General features: G+C 32.6%; 1 protein-coding gene across 1 annotated transcript in view; it reads right to left on the bottom strand.

Moving 5' to 3' along the window:
* Nucleotides 1-7,951: 7,951 nt before the first annotated feature.
* Nucleotides 7,952-21,954, bottom strand: part of LOC149567277 (uncharacterized) — an 84,493-nt gene continuing 70,490 nt past the window's right edge. Inside the window, 11 exon segments of the mRNA XM_089816624.1 lie at nucleotides 7,952-8,394; nucleotides 8,492-8,541; nucleotides 8,654-8,733; nucleotides 8,870-9,025; nucleotides 9,137-9,289; nucleotides 9,377-9,497; nucleotides 9,687-9,799; nucleotides 9,989-10,135; nucleotides 10,138-10,407; nucleotides 10,811-11,233; nucleotides 12,250-12,437. Of these exon segments, the coding sequence (XP_089672750.1) occupies nucleotides 8,252-8,394; nucleotides 8,492-8,541; nucleotides 8,654-8,733; nucleotides 8,870-9,025; nucleotides 9,137-9,289; nucleotides 9,377-9,497; nucleotides 9,687-9,799; nucleotides 9,989-10,135; nucleotides 10,138-10,407; nucleotides 10,811-11,233; nucleotides 12,250-12,437 (1,844 nt within the window). The 3' untranslated portion in view covers nucleotides 7,952-8,251.

Genomic DNA, 21,954 nt, shown 5'->3' with positions numbered 1-21,954 from the left:
TTGGTGCACTTACCCTTTACTAACATATCATGGTTAAAGACAACTTCCATATCTTTGTTCATATACTCGCTCCTAATAGCTTCAAATTTGCTATTAAGATAACTTCCTACGTCTTCCAAATACACTACATTGTTCAAAGTAATAGATAATGTTGAAGTAGGATTTCTTTCTATGGGTTTCATGGAAATAACCTTCAATTTTGGCTCTCCTCATTCTCAACATTATGAACTACTAACTATCCATGATTTTATCAAATATAAAATTTATCGAAGAAATTTTGTGGAGAAACAATAAAATACCTCTTTTTGAAATAGGGTTTAGTTTGAAATCGCCTTGTCAAGTCACTTATGAGTGCTCTATGCTTCTGATGTAATCACAATGAAGTGGTAATCAAGTTTTTACTCTATTTTATTTATTCAATTCAAACTTGCATTAATTTCATACTTTACAAAAATGAAAAAGCTGTCAATTACATTATGAAATCAAGTATTTGCTCAAACTCTTTGTTTGATCTTCAAATGCCACTCGAGGTTTACCATAGCTTCCTTCCATCATGACAATACTCCAAGAATCTTCGCTTCACAAAATTCTCTGTAAAAACACAGTTTTCATCTTCTTTTATAGAATTAACTTCCTCTATTATAATAGTAACTCTTAATTCTTTCATAACAAGTTCCAATAAGCTCCAAATTGCAAGTGAGCTTAGCTATAGTCTAAACTTATCTCGGTACACCTTTTCCCAACTTTTCTACCCATAGTTCGATCTCTAAATGAAGTTTAAAATTTTGGTGTTGTGAATAAGCTTAATTCAACTTAATTGAATCAAACTCGATTATTAACTTTGATCTTCTTGTCTCATCATCTTGTAACTTTTCTTCTAAGATTTCCAATCCTTTTACAAATGCCTTATTGAGTTCTTCTCTATAATGTCCCTGATTAGGAAATTAGGCTTAAAAAACCAATTGTGCATATGATTCCTATTTTTCTCCCAGATGCCCCTCACAAGAAAGTTACTACTCTATAATATATATATATTTTATAGAGTAAGAGTCACATCCTTTCATAATAATAATTATATTATATTAATAATAATATAATTATATTAATTAATTATATATTTATATTGATAAGATTAGTTTATATTAATTAATATCATAAATATATTATATTTATATTTATATTATAACAAATATTAATTTAATAGTATATCAACTATATATATTATTAGATTATTATTATAATACGATATGTATGATATTATTATATGATTATAATATAGTATTACTTTATAAAATATTATTGTTCTAATATCATTATTAATATTACTTTATATATAATATTTATTTATTATTTAAATTATATGCCAAAATGGGGATATCGCAGTCCTCCCCTCTTGAATTTGCTTGTCCTCAAGAAATTTATTTGATCCTTATTAATTCATAGTCTAGATTCATTCTCTTTCCTGCATATGTGTTAAGCACTTTCCAAGTAGACATGTTAGTATATAATAGCATGTACAAAAATATATGAATGAAGACACAAAGTAGACACATAAATGCATGAAGATAAGATAAAAACATGAGGTAGACACACGAATGCATGAAGACACGATGTAGGCACATAGTATACATGTTATATTCCTACTTACAATTGAAAATAAGAGAAAGGAAAGGAAATGTTTTACCACTTTGAACATTAATGTCGTGCTCCTTTCCCTTGTCAAAAAGTTCTTGAAGATGCATATTTTAAACAACTTTTCTATGGCTAGTAATATAATAGGCTATAAAATTCCATAGTGGATGGTAGATTTACTATTGCTCGAGTTTGGACATGCTCAGCTTGGGGCTCTCTCAAATTTTTAATCCATATTGGGATTCTCTTGCCCCAATGCGTTTGATTTACTCCTCCCCCTGTGCACACTCCCTACCCACAAAGAACATGCTTAATTTTGATGTGGATGGTAGATTTACTACTTCTCAAGGTTGGACACACTCAGCTTGGGGCTCCCTTAGACCCTTGATCCATATTGGGATTCTCTCACCTCAACGTGACCAATTTACTCCTCCCTCTACGCACACTCCCTACCCACTAAGTACATGTTTTAGTTTTATTATGGATGGAAGGTTTATTGTTGCTTGAGTTTGGACATGCTTAGCTTGGGGCTCCCTCAGATCTTAAAATCCATATTGGGATTCCTATGCCCCAATCCTACCAATTTACTCCTCACCCTATGCACACTCCCTATCCATTAATATAAGGGGTCTTATTGAGTTATTGACAACTTATTAAACACCCCTCTTAAATACTTTGGAGGTGAACAAGTCTTATTCTTCTTTGTTGTTACTCTTTACTCTCTTTCTTTTCATGAATTGTCACCCTTATTAAATTGATCACAATATAGTCTCTATCGCATTATTTAGAAGTGCCACTATATTTCTTTTATACTTTTCGTACATGTTATAATTATAATGACATTATATAAATGTCTAGCTTACAATGACAAAAATCGAGTTATGTGGATATTTTAGGGCACCTTAAGCTACATACTAAAAAAAAAGGTTGAAATGCTAGTCAAAACAAAATCAAATATGATCTAGTTAAGTATGGTTATGTGAATACTATAGAGGGAGGCAACTTAACCTACATATCTAATGAATAACTGTTGGAAAGTATTGCAAGATCAAAATCTATCATTGGGATGCAGATTCAAATAAAAGGTTACAACTTGTTTAAGACTCTTAGCATTCTACCCAGTAGAATGATACTTTGTACTTTCACAGTCCTAAGACATTATTAATAACTTTTATTCATTCTAACATCCATCTTTAGCTTAGGATTGTTCACTCCTTTGCAACAATTGGAAACTTCTTGAAGAATCATATTTGCATTGATACAAACCTAAACTTTCTCACTTACAATGCTTTCACATGTTTAGTATCAATTAGATATTTCAGAAGATCTCCCAAAAAAACTATGATGTAAGCTACAAGTGAAAGACCATTCTTGGAAACAACTCTTAGATACAAACCATATTCATTGATTTATTAGTTCTTTTCAATACACACAAATAAAGTATTAAAGTGGCATATATTTTTAACTCCGCATAGTTGCTAAAAGGACACTAATGTAGCCTCTATTACTTTTAATCATTCAACCTTCTTCTCTCCCATATAACTCTACAAAATATGCTTCTAATAAGTTATGATAATATTTTTAAAAAAAAAATAATAATCCACACAGGCTGGAAAAATACACTACTCTTATACCATTTGTAATGTTCACGATTAGGACATTAGGTTTAAAAAACCAATTGTGCATATGATTCCTATTTTTCTCTCGGATGCCCCTCACAAGAATGCTATTATTTTGTATATATATATATATATATATATTATAAAGTAAGAGTCATGTCCTTTCATAATAATAATTGTATTATATTAATAGTAATATAATTATTTTAATGAATTATATATCTATATCAATAAGCTTAGATATATTATATTAATATTTATATTATAAAATATATTAATTCAATTTAATATATCAACTATATATTATTAGATTGTATAATACTTTATTAATATAGCACGTTGCTACATTAAAATATATCTTAATCATAATTATATTAGATTATTATTATTATAATACGATATATATGATATTATTATATGATTATAATATAATATTACTTTATAAAATATTATTATTTTAATATCATTATTAATATTACTTTATATATTATAATGTTTATTTATTAATTAAATTATAAGCCAAAATGGGGATATCACATTCTCGAAGTTCATTGACTACATTTCTTTGTTCCTCATTGTCTTTCTTAGTTTTGGAGTTCCTTTCATGATTTCTTCTGTCATTTCTGATGTTTCTTCCATCGTTCCTTCTATTTCTAAAGTTCCTTCCATTGTTCCTTCTATCTCCAAAGTTTTTGTCCATTCTACAATACTTTGTTGTATGGCCAAACTTGTTGCATAACTGGCATACTAGGGTTCTGCTTCTAGGATTCTGTTGATCAATAGGTACATGACAATTTCAAGCTACGTGTTCGAATTTGTTACACTTATAACACACAATCTTCCTTCTTTCTTCATAAGGTCTTCCTTCTCTTGATGTCCTCTCATTAGAACTTCTTCTATCTGCAGGGTTAGTATTTCCAAACATTCTACTGTTCCTTCTATCATTATCATATTTAGGCTTCCAATAATCAACTGCTTTATAACCCATACCATGACAATTATGACAATAAAAATCCATAACATGATTAAATGACTTATTTGTACAATCTCTTTTCATATGACCTATTTCATTACATGAAAAACACTTACCTCTAAATTCATACTTAGTTTCCTTAGGAGATTCTACTTGGTCAGGTTCATCCATTTTCACAATTTCCTTGTCTTGTCTAGCTTCTTTAGGTTTATCAAAAGATTGACTAGATTCAACCTTATCATCATATTTATCTTTTAGATCTAATCTATTTTCAGGTTTCTTTGTAGACATGTTAAATAGATAACCAACACTAGTTTTATCATAGGTAGGTCTCTGTATTGACTTTGAATAATCAAGCTTTTCTCTGCTAGAATAAAGATTTTCAAGTTGTTGCTTGCACTGAGTTAGTTCACCTTTCAAAATACTGTTGTACTTATGAAGTTCTTCATGATCTTCTTTCAATGTTTCAAATTTAGATGTCTTCTTTGCCAGACTCACTCTAAGATTCGTAACTTTAGTCTTCAAATCAGATTCAACTTTGTTAGGATCATTCTTCAAAGTCGACTTTAGATTGGTAATCTTCAATTCATGCTTCAAGATCATTCTTCATGTTTTGAATAATCATCGTCACTAGTTTTAGATTTAGTAAATTTAGGCTTGGATTTGAGATGTTCAATCTTGTCCTTTAACTATCCAATATATACTTTGGAGTCTTCATATGTATCTTTAAGCTTATCTCTTTCTTTAGTAAGGAGATCAATTTGTTCAAGTTCCTCTTCAAGGTTCTTCATTAACTATTCCATATCCATAGGGATCTTACTCGAGCTATTAAGCCTCTTCTGAGTAACTGTGCTCTAATACCAATTGTTAGAAATAGGAATTACTAGCGGGGGGTGGGGGGAGTGAATCAGTAATCTACAAACTTTAGTCACCAATTGGATATTATTTATTACTTTGAACCATACATAAGAAAGTAAACAAGTAATGTTGAATGATAACAATAACCATGCACAAAGATAACTCAAAACACCATATTTTGTTAACTAGGGAAACCTTGGCTAAGGGAAAACCCTAGTGGGGATGATACCCACTAGATAATATACTAATATATAAGTTCCTTGTTAGAGGATAGACCCTATTAGGAGTCAATGAGAAAATTTAGTATAGAGAGTCCCTATTTGGAGACTTTGAATCCATGTTAGGAGATTCCAACCCTATTAGGAGTTGTACTACAATAGATGCAAGAAGAGCTCACAACCCAAACATGCACTTCTAGTTACAAGAAGAGCTCACTAACCGAACAAGTAATTAGTCCTCTGGTATATAGGTGTTGTAACTTATTTCTTGACTGATCTCTAATCTCAGCTAGATCTCGGATCACAAAATCAGGTTCTCAAAACTTCACATATATCACTTCACAAAGGTTCACATATCACTTATCACAATATAATTGCTCACTTCAACACACTTGAATTCACAAGATGTCCTTTGCATAAATACCATGCCTTTTCACAAATTGTTGCTAGGTCAAATAAGACCATAATATACTTTTCCAACTTAGATTAAACATCTAGGATGTTAGCCCTAATTGGTCAAGTAATTATTTTGTAAACAAAACAATTCCTTTACCTTTAATTTCATGGTTTTGTTTCACTAGTGAAACACAAATATCTCTTTTTGGTACAGTCTGTATTGATGTCTAAGGTTGTACACATCATCATCAATATGTATATTGTCTACATATAACTTTTCTAATCATAATATGATGTCAATTACAAGTTACATATAAAACAATACACTGTTATAAACCAATCTCACACCTAGACAATTTTCTAGGTACCAAAAGCTAAGTATCTTTATAAATTTCTCTTTTGGACTAAAATAAAAAACTTTAAATTTTGATTTGTTCAAATGGGTCATCAAAAACCATTCTAATTAATAAGTTCTAAACAAGTCAAAACTTTTCTTAAATTTTCAAAACCATGAAAACCACTTTGTTCTTTGTTCTTTGTTCTTCATTCATGAGAAACCATATGAATAGATTTAATGACTATGCTAGAAATGTAGAACAAATCATACAAAAAATGCCTCAATGAAGACAAGAAGGGGCCTTGAATTGAAGAGCAATGCCAAACGTAAATCTATTATTTTGAGTAAACCATTTAATATGCCCTTCATTTCTTGTATACACAGATAATAGAGATTTGGAAGATGCACCACCCCAATGTTTTGAGTTGATGAGATATTTTTGTTGAAACGTGTCATAGTTGTGTGGTGTGAAGCTGAAATGATCCAGAGTCTATGTGAAGTATTTGATATAATTTTTGTAGGGGGAGAAGAAGAAGAAGATGTGGGATGAGGAAATGAAAACTAATCATGTCTCAGGACTCCATTAACATTTGGAAGAGAAAAAGTAGGTACAACATGAAGAGACATGCCAAACAATACTACAAATGAAGTAAAGAGGAGGGAACCCATGACACTAGAAATGACCAATGTATGGAGAAATTATTCTCTTGGTTTCTTATGGTATTTATAAGAGATATATCACTATTATTCAATAAAGTTATCATTGGCTTTTCTATTTTCTTTCTCCAGATTCTACTCTCTATATTTAGAGTATGATGTTCCATTTGATATATTGATTCTCTTCATGGATAATTTATTGTGTGGCAGATTAAGATATGATGTTGCATTTGATATCATTTTTCCCTTCATGGTCAACTGAGACTATTTTTGTTGTTCATTTGTGATTCTCAATTTCTTTTTATCTTACATTTAAATTGTTTTTTTTCAACTACTTCATTGGTCATTCTAAGTCAATTTAGAGAAAGTTATGTCAGTTTTGTATGTCGAGTCGATATATGTACTAGAAATCTTTTGTAATTGAGTATATTAATGTTTTATCAAAATCTATATTCAATTCTCCACACACGTCATCCTAAGTTTGTTGCATATTTTTTAAACAAATTTTAAATCATTTTTTATAGTCACAAATCTAGTTTACTAGAATTTGATTAAGGAATGCTACTCTCCAAGAGACTCAGACATTTGAATTTGTAAATAATCCTTATCTAATTATAGAAATTAGGGCAAGTACATTTCAAGATGCATGAATCAAGAAAATGAAATTTGAGAGTTGCATATTATTTTTTACTTGTGGTATCACATTTCTATTTGTGGACATCATTTCTTCATTAATGATAGAATGAGATCTCCACAATTTGATTAAAGGGTATAAAATTTTAGAATATTAACTTTTTTTTTTGACATTTCAATAGATTTTAACTTTGAGATTTACTTTACATAATCATATATTTAATTTATCTTTCATATTTACTAGAGTACTTAATTTTCTCTATTGTTTCATCATAGACATAGTCTTGTAGATTTATAGCTAATTTACTTGACTAAGATATATATATATATATATATATATATTATAATATTAAAAAATATATCTTTATCTATAGTCATAGATGGATAACAACTAAAACTATAGAATGATTACACCTATTTAAAAGATTATTAATTATTTAATTATCCTAAAAAGATCTAAATGAACTTGCACCTATACATTTAATGAATTTGATGTATGATTTTTGTCCTATCATTGTTGATTAGGAAATTCTATTTAATGATATTTATATTTATATAATTCTAACAAGAATAAACATGTGTTCTTTTAAATCACACATCTTACATATCAAAATATTCTTTGGCTATATTTGCATAAACAATGAGTAATTTCATCGTCTTTTAGTATTGAAGAAAGGTTATTACAATAAAAAAACATTTGCAATTTATAAAGTAGTTGCACATGGTGATCAACCTCTAAGGAAGAGACACAATAGCATTACTTACATTTAAGGAAAAGACACAATAGCATTAGAATGATTGGCCTCAAAGGAAAAGACAAGGGATGTCATTGTAGAATACATGACACATAATCCCTTTTGATAAGAATGAGTGAATCTTAGGAACAAAATGTTATCTATACAAATGCTAATTTACTTTTTATGGTGAGCTAACCAAAATTTGAAATTTCTTGAAGGTCCTTGTAATATTGCATTAACCATCTTTTGATTATATCAATCTCTTCTTTTCGAACTTGTACAAGCCATTTTGGATCATCTGCAGTTGCAAATCTAAGATCTACATGATGTGCCCCTACAATACACTCATTTCTCAAGTATAAGTTTCCAAATGTAAATACAAATTATTTCTCTTATTCCTCAAAACATTAAAAAATCAATTTCAAACATACCTTTCTTAACAATGATTGCCACAATGCTTTCATTTATATCTTCTAATACCCTACAATATAAATGAAAAAGACTACATAACGATGTATTTTTAAAAGTATTACTTTAAAGATGATTTAGTACTATTTAATTCAAACAACAAGAAAGTCAGATTGCCGTCTTACCCTCCATTACTCCAAGGATCTCTTAATCCATTGAAAAATATTATATTACTTCCAAATCGCTTAAGCACTCTCTTGATATTCTACAACACATGTATATGAATGAAATTCATAATACTACATATAATATCATAAAAAAAAAGAACAAAAGTAGAGAACCTTATAATATCAATCTATCATTAAGATGATGTATGTTCATTCCAATTAGACTATACTTACATGACCACCAAATTCAGTTGTGATCCAGTGTGGCCTTGGTTCAATACCATTTCTATTTGTACAATCTTGTACTATTTCGGTATAACTGAATATTGACTGAGGAAACATACTTTCAATTGGATCATCCTCCATTGGTTGTAACATCTCTGTACAATACTACATTCCCCAAAAAAAACCTTTCCATCTTACACATTTCTTAAAAGAAACCAAAAAAAACATCTCAAATAATAATTATATAGTTAAAATAATAAAAATAAAAGTTTGAACCTGAAAATTCCAACCAATCTCTCCATGGGGATCACTGGGACTGAGATCAAAGCAACTCAAGCTCCCTGTATAGTTATAAAATATATTTGCTGCTCCATATAGTTGGCTTAGAATATTGTTCCTATTAGATGGATTGTCTATTGCCTTGCACATCTAAAAAATAAAGAAAATCATTTAGAAGAGAGTGCAAGTTTGTTTTTCTAATTGCATGGATGATAAATGGGTCTGAAATTTCATTACTTGTTTTACTGGATAGGCTGGCAAATTTTGAATAAAATTAGCAGGGGTTGGATAATCTGCTTCCGCAGCTTCAAAGTAAGCTCCATTCAGCCACCCTTGCACATTATCAACATCACTATCTCTGAAACAATGTCAAGCAATTTTATGTGAGGCAAAATAAAAGAGTATATTAGATTATATTTACAAAGATTCTCTTGTTTTACTTGCAAAGCCTGAAAGATTCTTTGATGGATTTTATGTCAGGCAACTTTATGTGAGGTAAAATATAAGAATATATTATATTATATTTACAAAGATTCTCCTATTTTACTTGCAAAGCCTGAAAGATTCTTTGATGGATTTTCTGCCACTTGGAGTTGATGACATCTCCTCCAGTATTTTCCATGACTTCTTTATTACATTGAAGCAGTTTTCGCTTTCGCTCTAAGGAAAAAACCAAAAATAATACAATTAGACAAAAAATGCCCAAATCAAAAAATCATAAAGTAAACATAATGATTTATGTTCCAATGATGAAAGCAATCAAATCTACATACTCCAATCTTAATGAACAGTAAAGACTTCATAGAAAACAAAATTAGACATGACAAGGTGAAGACTGATTGTTAATACCCTAAAATCATTTGAGACAACGTTGTCAAAACCAGCTGGATTTACAATGAGATCAAAAGCCAAAATTGGAGCTGATGAAGCCAATGCCCCAATTGCAATATGTGGGTACTTCAGCCTAAACCAGGCAGCTAACACTGCAAAGTTGCAAACCCATTAAATATTTACGCATAAAAATAGGATTTCATCACTGAAATTTGAAACTCATAAAACCAAATTATTGGAAAAAACTTACTTCCACCATATGATCCACCAAACACAACTACTGGTGAATCCTCAGCTGTTAAATTCTTTTTCAGATCTGTAATTAATATAGCAAAATCAGCTAAAGCTTGAGAAGCACTGAGATAGCCCATTGTGGTGGCATTGCTGTAAGCTATTTCTCGACTCCCATATGGCATTGATTCTCCATAGTATCGGTGCTGAAATCAATATAAACTACCCATTGTGAGATTTTCTTTGGTTAATCAATGTAATATAGAACCAGATTGGTTTCCACACTTCATTCTCAATAGAATTTCAGGACTTTTGCAATTTATTCCATATCTAGAAAAATACATTCAAGAAATCAAAACCTTATTAAACTATTTAAACCAAAACCCACAAATCACAAAAAATAAACTATATAATCTATGCACTATTATCTTGATATCTCGTAATGAATAGTAAGATTTTGATCCAAAGCATGTTTCAAAGAAGCATCTACACTTATAGTATATGTTTTTGTTTAGTTTTACTATAAATTTAATGACTATTCTCTTCTTACAAGCTAGATTTTATCAATGATGAAATGGAATATGTAAACCAAAGAAGAGCAAAACATACTTCAATGAAGACAAGAAGGGCCTTGAATTGAGGAGCAATGTCAAACATGAAGCCAGTGTTTTGAGTAAACCATTCAATATATCCTTCATTTCCTGTATACACAAAGATGGGAGATTTGGAAGAAGCACCACCCCAATGTTTTGAGTTCATGAGATACTTCTGTTGAAATGTGAGATAGCTGTGTGGAGTGAAGCTGAAATGGTCTAAATTCTGTGTGAAGTATTTGACATCATATTCTGCAGAGGGAGAAGAATTATTGGAGAAAACTGCATGATTTTTCTGTCCTAAGACTCTGTGAGCATAAGTCAGTCCAGGCACAAAAGTAAGTCCAGGCAATAGAAGAAACACAGAGAAGAGGAGGATAGCCATTGTATGGACATGCTTTCTTGCCTTGTTGATATTTATGGTATCTATTAGAGAGAGCTACGTAAGTGATACGTTTCTATATTTACAAATGGTAAATATTTATTGGTTGATTGGCCATCTTTTTCCAAACAACTATTTTTTATTAAACCAGTACATTATTCAATTCAAGAGGTGAAGGTTATTTCCAGTCAATAAAGTTAGATAATTATTGATTGCCTTCAATAGAAATCACGTGTATAATTGTGCAATGATTATTATGCCTTTGACCTAGTTTCTTCCTCATATACATACTACTTGCATGGGTATTTTAATTGTACTACATTGTAACGATGAGATACTTTGAATGTTATTTTCATCTTTTTATTTCTCTTAACCAAAATTTGTTTGATTTATGTAAACAATTAAATTACAGTACTATTTTTCTCAAATTTATATAAACAATTAATTTATAATATATTTTTTCTTAGATTTGGAAATAATAATGCTGAAGGAGTTTTATAGGGAGACGATAGTTACTTTTATCTTCAATTATTGTTAATAAAAAGTTTTAAAAAATGATTGTCTGATCAAAATACTAATAATTGATCATTTTTTAGATTTCTTAATTGCTGGTTGGTCTATTTGTACAAATAATACTATTGTTTAAAATTGTACCTTTAAGAAAGTATAAAAATTATCTTTATGCTCTTCACTCAAGAACTACTAAATCATTTCCCTTATATAAAAGAACCACCTAGATCTTTCATCCGACAAACAATACTTACTTATGGAGGGATGCAAGACGATAGCACCTGTCAGGACCGTCGCATGAGTTTGTGAAGTATTTTTCTCTTCGTATTATGTACCGTTTTCCTCCATAAGGTTGTCTCCTTCGCTGGGCCAGTGTAAACAAAATTAGGTACAGGTAATTACGAGACTAGCTGGCATAAGCTTTCCATTTCTCTGATTCGGTCAACTAATGCTTAGCTGTCCCATTCTTCTTCCAATAAATGGTTCAATCAAAGGTACAAAGCAATTTGTGTACGATACAAGCAAAGGAGGATGAACCAATGCCACATCGAGTCTCTTCATACTCGTTTTACAGCATAACTTATTCTGATCTTCTTATCCCGCTGTTGCCTTACAACTATGTTATAGCACTCTTCAGCAGCCTGGTGGAGTTTCGTAATATTTTTGCACCCAGCTTCATACGTTTTATCTCCATAAGTTAATAAAATGGTGCAACGGGTGTCATTTCCATCAACCGTTTCCCATTTCCCATCTTCAGTTCACACCAGATGTTCTCAAACACTCCAATATTAAGTTCGTACCGGCTTAACTTTAACTATTTAACACTTTTACTCTAGGAATAAAGCCTTAATGTGTGATTCTACAATCTAGGTTACTACCCGGTGGTTTATGTTGGAAGTATCAGGGTTCTGAGAGAGGGGGTGAATCAGAACCCTATTAAATTATCTCACAATCTGATTTCAATAACTTTAATTCACAATTTACAGCAGTGGAGAAATCAAACTGTACTAAAATGTAAACATACAGAATAATATCAACTCATAGAAAGAAGAGACACCAATTTTGTGCCAAGTGGAAAACCCTCGAAAATTCTCACGATTTCGTCATAGGAAAAAAAACCACTCCATGAACCTGTATTCTTTATTGAGTTCCAACTCTTTTACAATCAGCACCTTCTACTGCTCAGGGTATTTTAACCCTTTTATCAGTACTGTAATTACTACCTTATACACATATATAAATGTGTATGTATGACATTTATACATGTATACAAGTTTATAATAAGACTTTCAGTCTTTACAAACTGTTCTGAAATATAAGTCTTCTTTTGCCTCTTTTCAACTCTCTCACTTTAATTTATAAATGATCTCTATATTTATAAAGATGAAATTCGAAACTGATAAGTTACATGAACCTAACTCAACCAGTTAGGTTTGTTCAAAAAAACTTTTTTTCAAAATGTTATTAAAGAAACCAACTAAATTCAGTTAAAACTCGAATGTGTCCTTTCTTTATGAAACTGTCTGTCATATCTTCCTTTTTAATCAAAACTGTGCTGGAAGTATTCCGAGTTTAATACCTTCAAAAGAATCTTTAAGATAATCTGTTTACTCTTCAAGAAGAAAAACATTTTACAACTGGGTATTCAGTATTCCCAGTTTGAACATGCAATGCTTTTTTCTTTTCTATTTGGAGTTTTGATCTTCCATGTGAATAAAAAAAATCTAACAATAGCAAGGAAAGAAAGAACTAATGTTTTTGAAACCCTTAATTTATCCATGGTTTGTCTTTCTTTCTTCTCACATTTCTTACTGTTTTTAAGAGAAGCATCTGACTAAAAATCATATTTTATAACCCAACTTTCTTTCTTTCTTTTTTTAAATTGATAGAACTGAAAAATTTCCGCTATTGCCTCTTTAAATTTTTTATTTTTTTTATACCCTTTCAAGAAATGAGTGAATCTCTTTCTGGTTTTTTATTTTCTTCTTGTTCCAAAAAGACAGACTTAAATTTTGAACTGATGATACAAAAGAAACTACAATGTCATACCTTGAATCATACCGGTGAAGAAGAACAAACTAACCTGCGAAGTCCTCTTTTTCTTCCATTATTTTTGAAGAATCTCTTTTTCTTTAGAAGAAGAACATACTGACCTGCGAAGCCCTCTTTTTCTTCCATATAGAAGAAAACTTTATCTCACCATGTCATGCAATCAAATTTTAAAAAATGTGAGAAATAAATCCGATTCACAGCCAAAAGAAAAAAATTTCTCCATAAGAATTCATGCATCAAGGTAAGGGACCTAAATCATCGTGCATAAATGAAGACCAGCAATCATTATTTCTATTCAAGAAAAAACCTTTCAGTTCATCAAGAAACCATATTCTAGTCGAAAACCTTTTCATTCTGATGACTGATTTGAAAACAAAATAAATCAAAACTGTTCATATTTTCTTAGAAGCTTATCAATAACGATACCCACAACCTTAACATTTTTTAACTTTGTTTTGAAGTCCGCCATACATTATGGACATCTGGCGAAATCTTTGCAGACCTTCCATAAATGTCTACGCATAGCCAGTGATAGTGTTTACCATACAAGTGCCACTATACAACTGCCATGTTATCCAAGTGCCGCCAAAACTGACTTTATTTAATTTTTCCTTATTCCCAAAATTCAATACATCTGACATTTATTATTAAATCTTTATTTTTGTCACCTCGATGTTAAAATATTTTGCCAACATAATTTGCCACCTTTTTAAAACAGTCGTCGTGGTCAACAATTTATACACTGAAAGTACATAAAAGAAAGCCTAAAGTGATGGGATAGAGCAAATCTTATAATTGCAACCACATTAGGTTTTTTGTTTTTCATGATCTCATGGGTATTCTTGGGTGGAAAATATTATCGAAAATTGAAAGAGATAGTGAACTACAGTTGTGATATTGCTATCAGAGTTTAATTGTGTACTTTTTGAGTCAAGCTCATTGACCTATGTTTCATAAGTAGTGACTGATACGAAATTTCTCATGAGAATAAATCTACATGAAACAAGCAGTATTAGTCGAGTTTGACCAGCTCAACTATGGATTAAACCCACTCTACTTGCAACCCCATTTACAAAACCTTCATCAAGTGTTGTATCTTATGAACCATTCATTAAAAAACCCCGTAAACTCATCAATTGATAAATAAAAGATTATAAAAATAGTACTGGTTATAAAACAACATTATGAATTTAGTGGCAACTAGAGTTTTGACCTAAATTTAGTGTAAAATTTACAAGATAGAATGTGTTTTGACACTTACTATAGTTTGGCAACTATCACCTCCGTTAAGGGGAAAAAGATCGGCAATCTTAGGAATAGTCCAATTTCGGATGTTACCATTTCTCTTCACATTTTGATTTCTAATTAATTAATTAATCTACTCAGAAAAGATGCATTTCATTGGATGGATGAATAGCTCATCCAAATTCTATAATGGATGAAGAAAAGAGTTCAGTGTTTTGTTTCTATAAGGGTATTCATTATTTTTTTAATGATATTGAAGTTTCAGAATTAATTGTCAGTACTGAGCTCGTCTATTGGGAAGAATTTATGGTCGTCAAAGAGATATAGAGCTGCTGCTCTTGTGTCTCCTTATAAAGATTATAAACAAAGATACCCATTGTGGTGGCACCTGTTGCTACAGCAAAAGAAACTTTCTGATCTTTTCTTACAAGTCCCTCCTGTCGTATAACCACCAAAACCAAATATAACAACAACAAAATATTAAATGCAATTAACTCTGACGTCAGAGTGAAATCTGGCAGAGGATGTTTTACAGTTATATTTAAAATTGGATTGGTGAGACAACGAGATAGGGTGAATAAGCTAGTTGTACTCTATGTACTCAATTCCTACCTTTCCTTTGTTATTATCGCTCAAGAAAAAACCCCAATCACTATGTACACCAAGAATCATTTGCTTCTGTTCATTTTTTAGTTTTCTTGGTTGTTGATTGGTCCACTTGTGCAAAAAGTACTATTTTTTTTGGATGAGTGGCTAGTGGAAGTTTTAGTGTTGGGTTTTGGGCAAACGTTTTAAAATGACACTTTTAGACCACATCGCACTCTACAAGTAACCTCTTTAAGCTCTTCACTCACCTATATAGGTTCACCAAAAAAATGGGCAAGTTTTGACATACGGATTAGGAACTGTAGGTGCATGAAGTTAGCCTAGATGAACTACTGGGTCGTTTCCCCTAACAACCAAAAGCTTAAGAGAGTGAAACCTAATGAGATCAGTAATGTTGGCCCTCCCTCTCTCTTAGGACTTCTTCTTCACTCTTACTCCTTGCTTCCTTTATATCCATCACCTTATTTATACTTCCCCTCTCCATATAGATATATCACATTAGCTCTACCTCTCTCTTCCTCCCCACTCCCCCTCTATCTCTTTTTCATTCATGTCTCTCTTTCTTTCTATACATTTTTCTACCTCCATAAATATCTATCTCTTTCACTATCCCTCTCTATCTCTCTATATATAGAGAGGGGAGAATGGGATATATAACTTTAAAGAATGATATAGAGAGATAGAGAAGGATAGTGAAAGAGATAGATATTTATGGAGGTAGAAAAATGTATATCGCATATTCTTTAAAGTTATATATCCCATTCTCCCCTCTCTACATATTGAGGTATCTCTCCCTTTTCCCCCTTCTATTTCTTCTCCTCTTCTCTCTTGCCCTCTACATATATCTCTCCCTTTCTCTCCTAAAGTTCTCTTTATCTATCTCTTATTCAGCAAGCATGTTATGGTGCAATAAATACACCAAAGAGGTGTGAATTTTTTTGTGTTGGTGTAAATACGTATTTACTATTTACACTTACTTAAGTTTATTTAGGTTAATGCATTATTTTATTATTTTGCATTATTTTATTATTTTATTTTGTGAGACACTTAGCAGTTTGCGCACTTTTTTGAGTCGTCATGTTGACAACATAGAAGTATACAACTCTATTTCAGCACATCGTGTCTCCAACACTAGAGTTTGCATCATTCACTGAGTTGTCATGTAGACAACACAGTTATTCGCACTCCCTTTTAGCACATGTTGTGTACAACACTAATTTGCATGTTACACCTGTGTAGGCTTATCCTCTCATCATCACACTTACTTTCATGCTTAATGAAGAATAACCCATAAATGGTGGATATGTGCCTGGTTGTATGACTTATCATGTAGCTAATTCTGAAGCATTCTAGATGCATCTCAGAGGCCTTTATATATAGGCACTCCTAGTTTACTCTTAACACATATGGAATGAATATATTATCATTGTGATCATGCTCTCTCTTTTTGGTCTATAGTTGTGCTTGTGTTTGAGTTCTTAGTTCTTAGGTGAATTTTGTCCTAAGGCAAATTCTTACATGGTATTAGAGCTTGGAGATTTTCTTATCACATAGCCATTCAAGACCATTGTTGCTTCAGCACCTCAGCTAGAATTCAAAGTACTACAGAAATTGGGAGCGTCTAGAGCTAGATCTAACCTTGCCATTGCTTCTAGAATGTTGATTTGGTGAAGATCGACTATAAACTCCATTATCTTAGCCCAAAGTCAACTGCGAGGAAAATTCTTTTTGCAAATCAACACTCGAAGGCCCCAATTTGCAATTTGGGTATGGTTATTTGCAGATCTATTTGATTAATTTTTCAGGTCTATAATTTTATTCTCTATAATTTTATTTTCGTCTGTATTATTTTTAAAAAAAATTTGTCCTTCGGGCAGCTAGTAGAGAATTTTTTTTTGTAGAACCAAGTAGTCACACCTCGGCTCTGTAGCGTGGTATATTCTTTTCCACAACAAGCATATTCTTCATAATTTTTGGAGAGCAGCCTAATTAAATTTGGCAAATTTTGCATTAAATCCATGGCCGAGCACATCTCTCACCAGAGATAGGCGGACCCCATTCCCCGTGCAGCTTTATTATTTTGTATTCCAACGTTGAGTGTTTTAAACACTACACTAGAAATCCACCAAAATCTGGCCACTTAAAAGGGTTTTTGATGGTGTTGTTTCAATTCTCTGGCCCATGTGTTCAAACTGCCAGCCACCGCAAAACGCATTCTAGCACCCACGAAAAGTAATTCCCGGTGTCCACATTTATATCGGTGGTGAAATTCAAATATTCTAGCTCCCACTACATATCTTTCAGACTGCATTGTCAGCGACTCTGACACGATAGCTTTGCCACGCAAATCTAGTTTTTATGCCACACATCCCCTTGACACGTAGACACATTAACGCCCAAGACACATCAACAGAAAGCCATGTCAGCAATTGAATCAGCTTTTTAGTACAATAACATCATCATATGGCATTTTCCACATGTCACATCTGTACGAGTGATGTTAGTAGTCCATACTGCCATGTTAGTAGGGGGCCCAATTTTTTTCTGACATCATCATTTCACTAGGTTAAAATTGATAGTTGTCTGACTATCAAAACCAAGCCTTTTATAACTATTGTGATAGCCATTTGACCGTCAAATTTAAGGTAGCAGTTTTCCTACCAGACCCCTCTCCAAATTGCTTTTTCATTTGGCAACCTAACTTTGCGAGCCCATAACTTGGTCATCCGGACTCTAATTTAGGTGCAAATTTTTTAAAATTGGGTAGAATTTCCTAAACTTTCTAGTGGTGGTGTTGTTTTCTAGTTTTGGTGCAAAGATTTTTCAAAAATTGCATTTTTTAGCAACTGTACCTGCTTAACCCTGCATTTTGCAACTTCAAATGCTCCGTACGGGAACATTTGTTCACTTTTTTAGGTTTCATTTTTTTTGAAAGTGCATTATTTTTCATCTACTTTCTAGATATGCAATTAGATTCTAGGATTGTGTGGACAAAATACTCACTTTCAGAATTAAGTTTTTTTTACATTATAAAGTTTTGATTACTTTTCAAAATTGTTGTACATCTGAGCTACAGTGCTTAGTGATAGATTTAGGCCTCAAAAAGTAGTTGTAAAAGCAAAATCAAAAAGTCCACTTTGTTCATTTTGACAAGTGGCCCATTGTACACGCACTATTTATAAAGTGCCAAAAGCATCTTTTTGGGAGGGTCTTTTGATTGAGTGAAAAGGGGGGTGTGTACTGTGTTCTTGTGTCTCTCTTTTGTGCTCTTTTCATTTTTGCATCATGAGTTCATTTAAATTTCCACCTCTAACTTCATGCAATTATTCTACATGGAAAGATATTGCATGGAGTAGATTAATGGAAAAAGGTTACAGTCTTTACATTGATGGTACAATTACCAAACCTACTAATGTTGAAGAACTCATTGAATGGAAAAAAAAGACCAACAAGCTTTAGAAGTTATCAAGAGTTGTGTACATAGAGATCTCTTCTTTCACATTGTCAGTTGTATAGAATCAAAATTAGCTTGGGACAAAATTGAATTATTGTATGGTAAGGTGGATAAAGAAAATGGATTTCAGATTGAGGATGATCTACTTCTCTTGGATCCAAAGAACTTTGACACAATTCAGGATTACATCAAATAATCTAATGAGTATAGGGCACTTCTTAAATATTGTGGAAATTTCATGAAGGATGACAAGTTGATTCATCATATCCTAAAGAGGCTACCTTCAGAGTATGCTTCCTTTATTTCAAGTTTCAATACTTACAGGTTGACCATGGGAACTGCTTACCAGAAGCCTACATTTGATGCATTTGTAGAGATGTTGATTGTTGAATAATCTCACTTGATGGATTTAGGACTTATCACGACATCAAAGACCAAAGCCTTGGTGGCTAGTGATGAGCATCAATCAATTCAAGGAGGGAAAAGTTCTAGCAACAAGAAGAAGAAGCAATTGAAGTAGAAAACACAATCTGAGACACAATAGTCCTCCTCACAACAAGGTAACTCTTCTTCCCATAAGAAGGGAAGTAATGAAAAGAAGGAAAAACTTTTTGTGCATATTGAAAGAAGGAAAAACTTTTTGTGCATATTGCAAAAAGCCAAATCATGATGAGCATCATTGCAAGACTAAAAGAATCGATGAGTTGGAAAACCTACTTAGGAAGAACAAGATTCAAGTGCCAGGTACTTCCAAGGATTCAACTCTAACCTCTTCAAAAGGAAAAGGGCAAGCACTTATGGAAAATTCAAGTTCTTTTTTGGAATGGATACTTGACTCGGGAGCCTCTTACCATATGGGTTCTTCAAAGGAAGATTTTTCTTCATTGAAGCAGTCAAAGGTACCACATATCTTTGTGGCAAATGATACCGAAATGGAAGTTGAAGGGAAAGGACATGTGGAAATGGACTTGATGGAGAATTCAAAGATGTTCTCTATGTTCAAATCTCCTCTTAGTTTACCAAATCACTCACCTTGGAGATGGTCATAAAGTTGAGTTCCTTCCAGATTCAGTGATGGTGCACAGTCTTAGAGATGATTCATTGGTTGCAATGGGGAAAGTAAATCATGACAAAAGGCTTTATTCCTTCTCCCACTTTGTGCCTAAGTCTCCTTCTCAAGCCTTGTTGACTCACTCACATTCACAAATCAACTTATGGCATGAGTGGTTTGGTCACTTTGCCTTCCGCCATCTTTAACAACTTTGCTTCAAACACATGGTCAAAAGTCTACCTAACATCAACTTTTCCAAGGGTGAGTATTCATCATGTTCAATGGATATGCATCTCGAGGAGAAGTATGATAAAGGAAAGTCTTCAAGAGCACCAGTTGTTCTCTAGTTGGTTCACATGGTTTTAGTAGGTCCTTTTGTAGTGACTTCAATCAGCCAAGGCCACTACATCCTTACTTTTGTTGATGACTTTTCAAGATTCACATGGGTCTACTTCCTTCATCACAAGAATGAAGTGGTTCATAAGCTTCAAGCCTTTAAGGCTCATGTTGAACACAAATCAAGGAAAATTATCGAGGTTATATGGATGGACAATGACAGCAGATATGTGAACAGAAGACTTAGAGGCTTTTGCAAACTTGAGGGGATTGATCTTCAGAATCCACCAACATTCAGTTTGCACAAGACAAATTTTGTAACTATGAGGATTAGAACTCTTAAGACCATGGCAAGTTGCATGATAAAGGCCAAGTCTCTTGGCCCTTCATTAGAAGTTGAAGCCATTAGTAATGCTACTCACATACTTAATATGTCTCCTCATAATACCTTAGATGGCAAGACTCCTTTTGAGGCATGTTGTGGTAGAAAACCAGTTGTGAGTCACTTCAGAGTGTTCGATTGTCCAGCATGGGCAAACCTATCTTCCAGGGGATGCAATGCACCATCACCTAGGTCTTGTACTTTCATAGGATATGAAGACAATATTAAGGCTTATAGACTTATGGATCCAGAGACTCATAAGATCTTTGTGGAGAAGGATGTTCACTTTGAGGAAAGTTCACCCAACTTATCCTCTAATCCTCTCCGCACTTCATACATAGTGGAAATTGATAGTGACACCAAAGATAGTGCTTCAACAGATTTAGACGCGTGGGGTTCTATTTTGCATCATCAATCTAGTCCACATGCTTACATTGTCATAGTGAAAGGTCCAATACATCAGGGTACATGTTGTCTTGTAGCTCCAGCTTCAGTTGATGACTTCATGGCAGACATTACAAGTTTATTTGTGGAGTCACACACCACAAACTTGAGAGACAACCTTGATGATTTGCATCTTCTCATTGTTGAAGATGATCCTTCTACAGTTGTTGTGAGGTTTCACTTTGATCCTCATGTCCATTCTCTACATGATCAATCTTTACAGGTTGGCATGATTGTGGATCCTTATGAACAATAGTTGTTAGAGGTCTCTTTTTCAGTTGAGGAGATAGATGGTTCATTGGAATAGGTTCAACAGAAATCTTTGCCAGATCTACATTCATTCTTTTCAACACAGTTAGAAGGGGCAAACATCAGTATCAACACAAGGATACTTGAGAAGGTTTCAAGGCCACCATACATCTTCAGGATTGCACCTTTGCCATTGTTTCTTCCAAAGGGGAGGAACATCATTCTACACTCTTGGACCAACTTCTTCCTTGGAGTGGCTTTCACTAATAGGCATTCTTCATTTGGGGGGGAACTAGCTTGTCTCTCTTCCTTTTCTTTCTTATGGGGGGTACTTTTTCCTCTTATGAGGTTTAGTTCTTCTCATTCTTCACTATTGTATTTACTGCATGTATGTCGTAATGGGGGATCTTGATTACTCCATCCATCCATGCATCCGTATTCATCTCTCT

This window comes from Cupressus sempervirens, chromosome 3, assembly GCF_028749045.1.
Source record: "Cupressus sempervirens isolate cs-2001-9-10 chromosome 3, ASM2874904v1, whole genome shotgun sequence".
NCBI lineage: Eukaryota > Viridiplantae > Streptophyta > Pinopsida > Cupressales > Cupressaceae > Cupressus > Cupressus sempervirens.
This window is presented reverse-complemented; position numbering and strand designations above follow the sequence as displayed.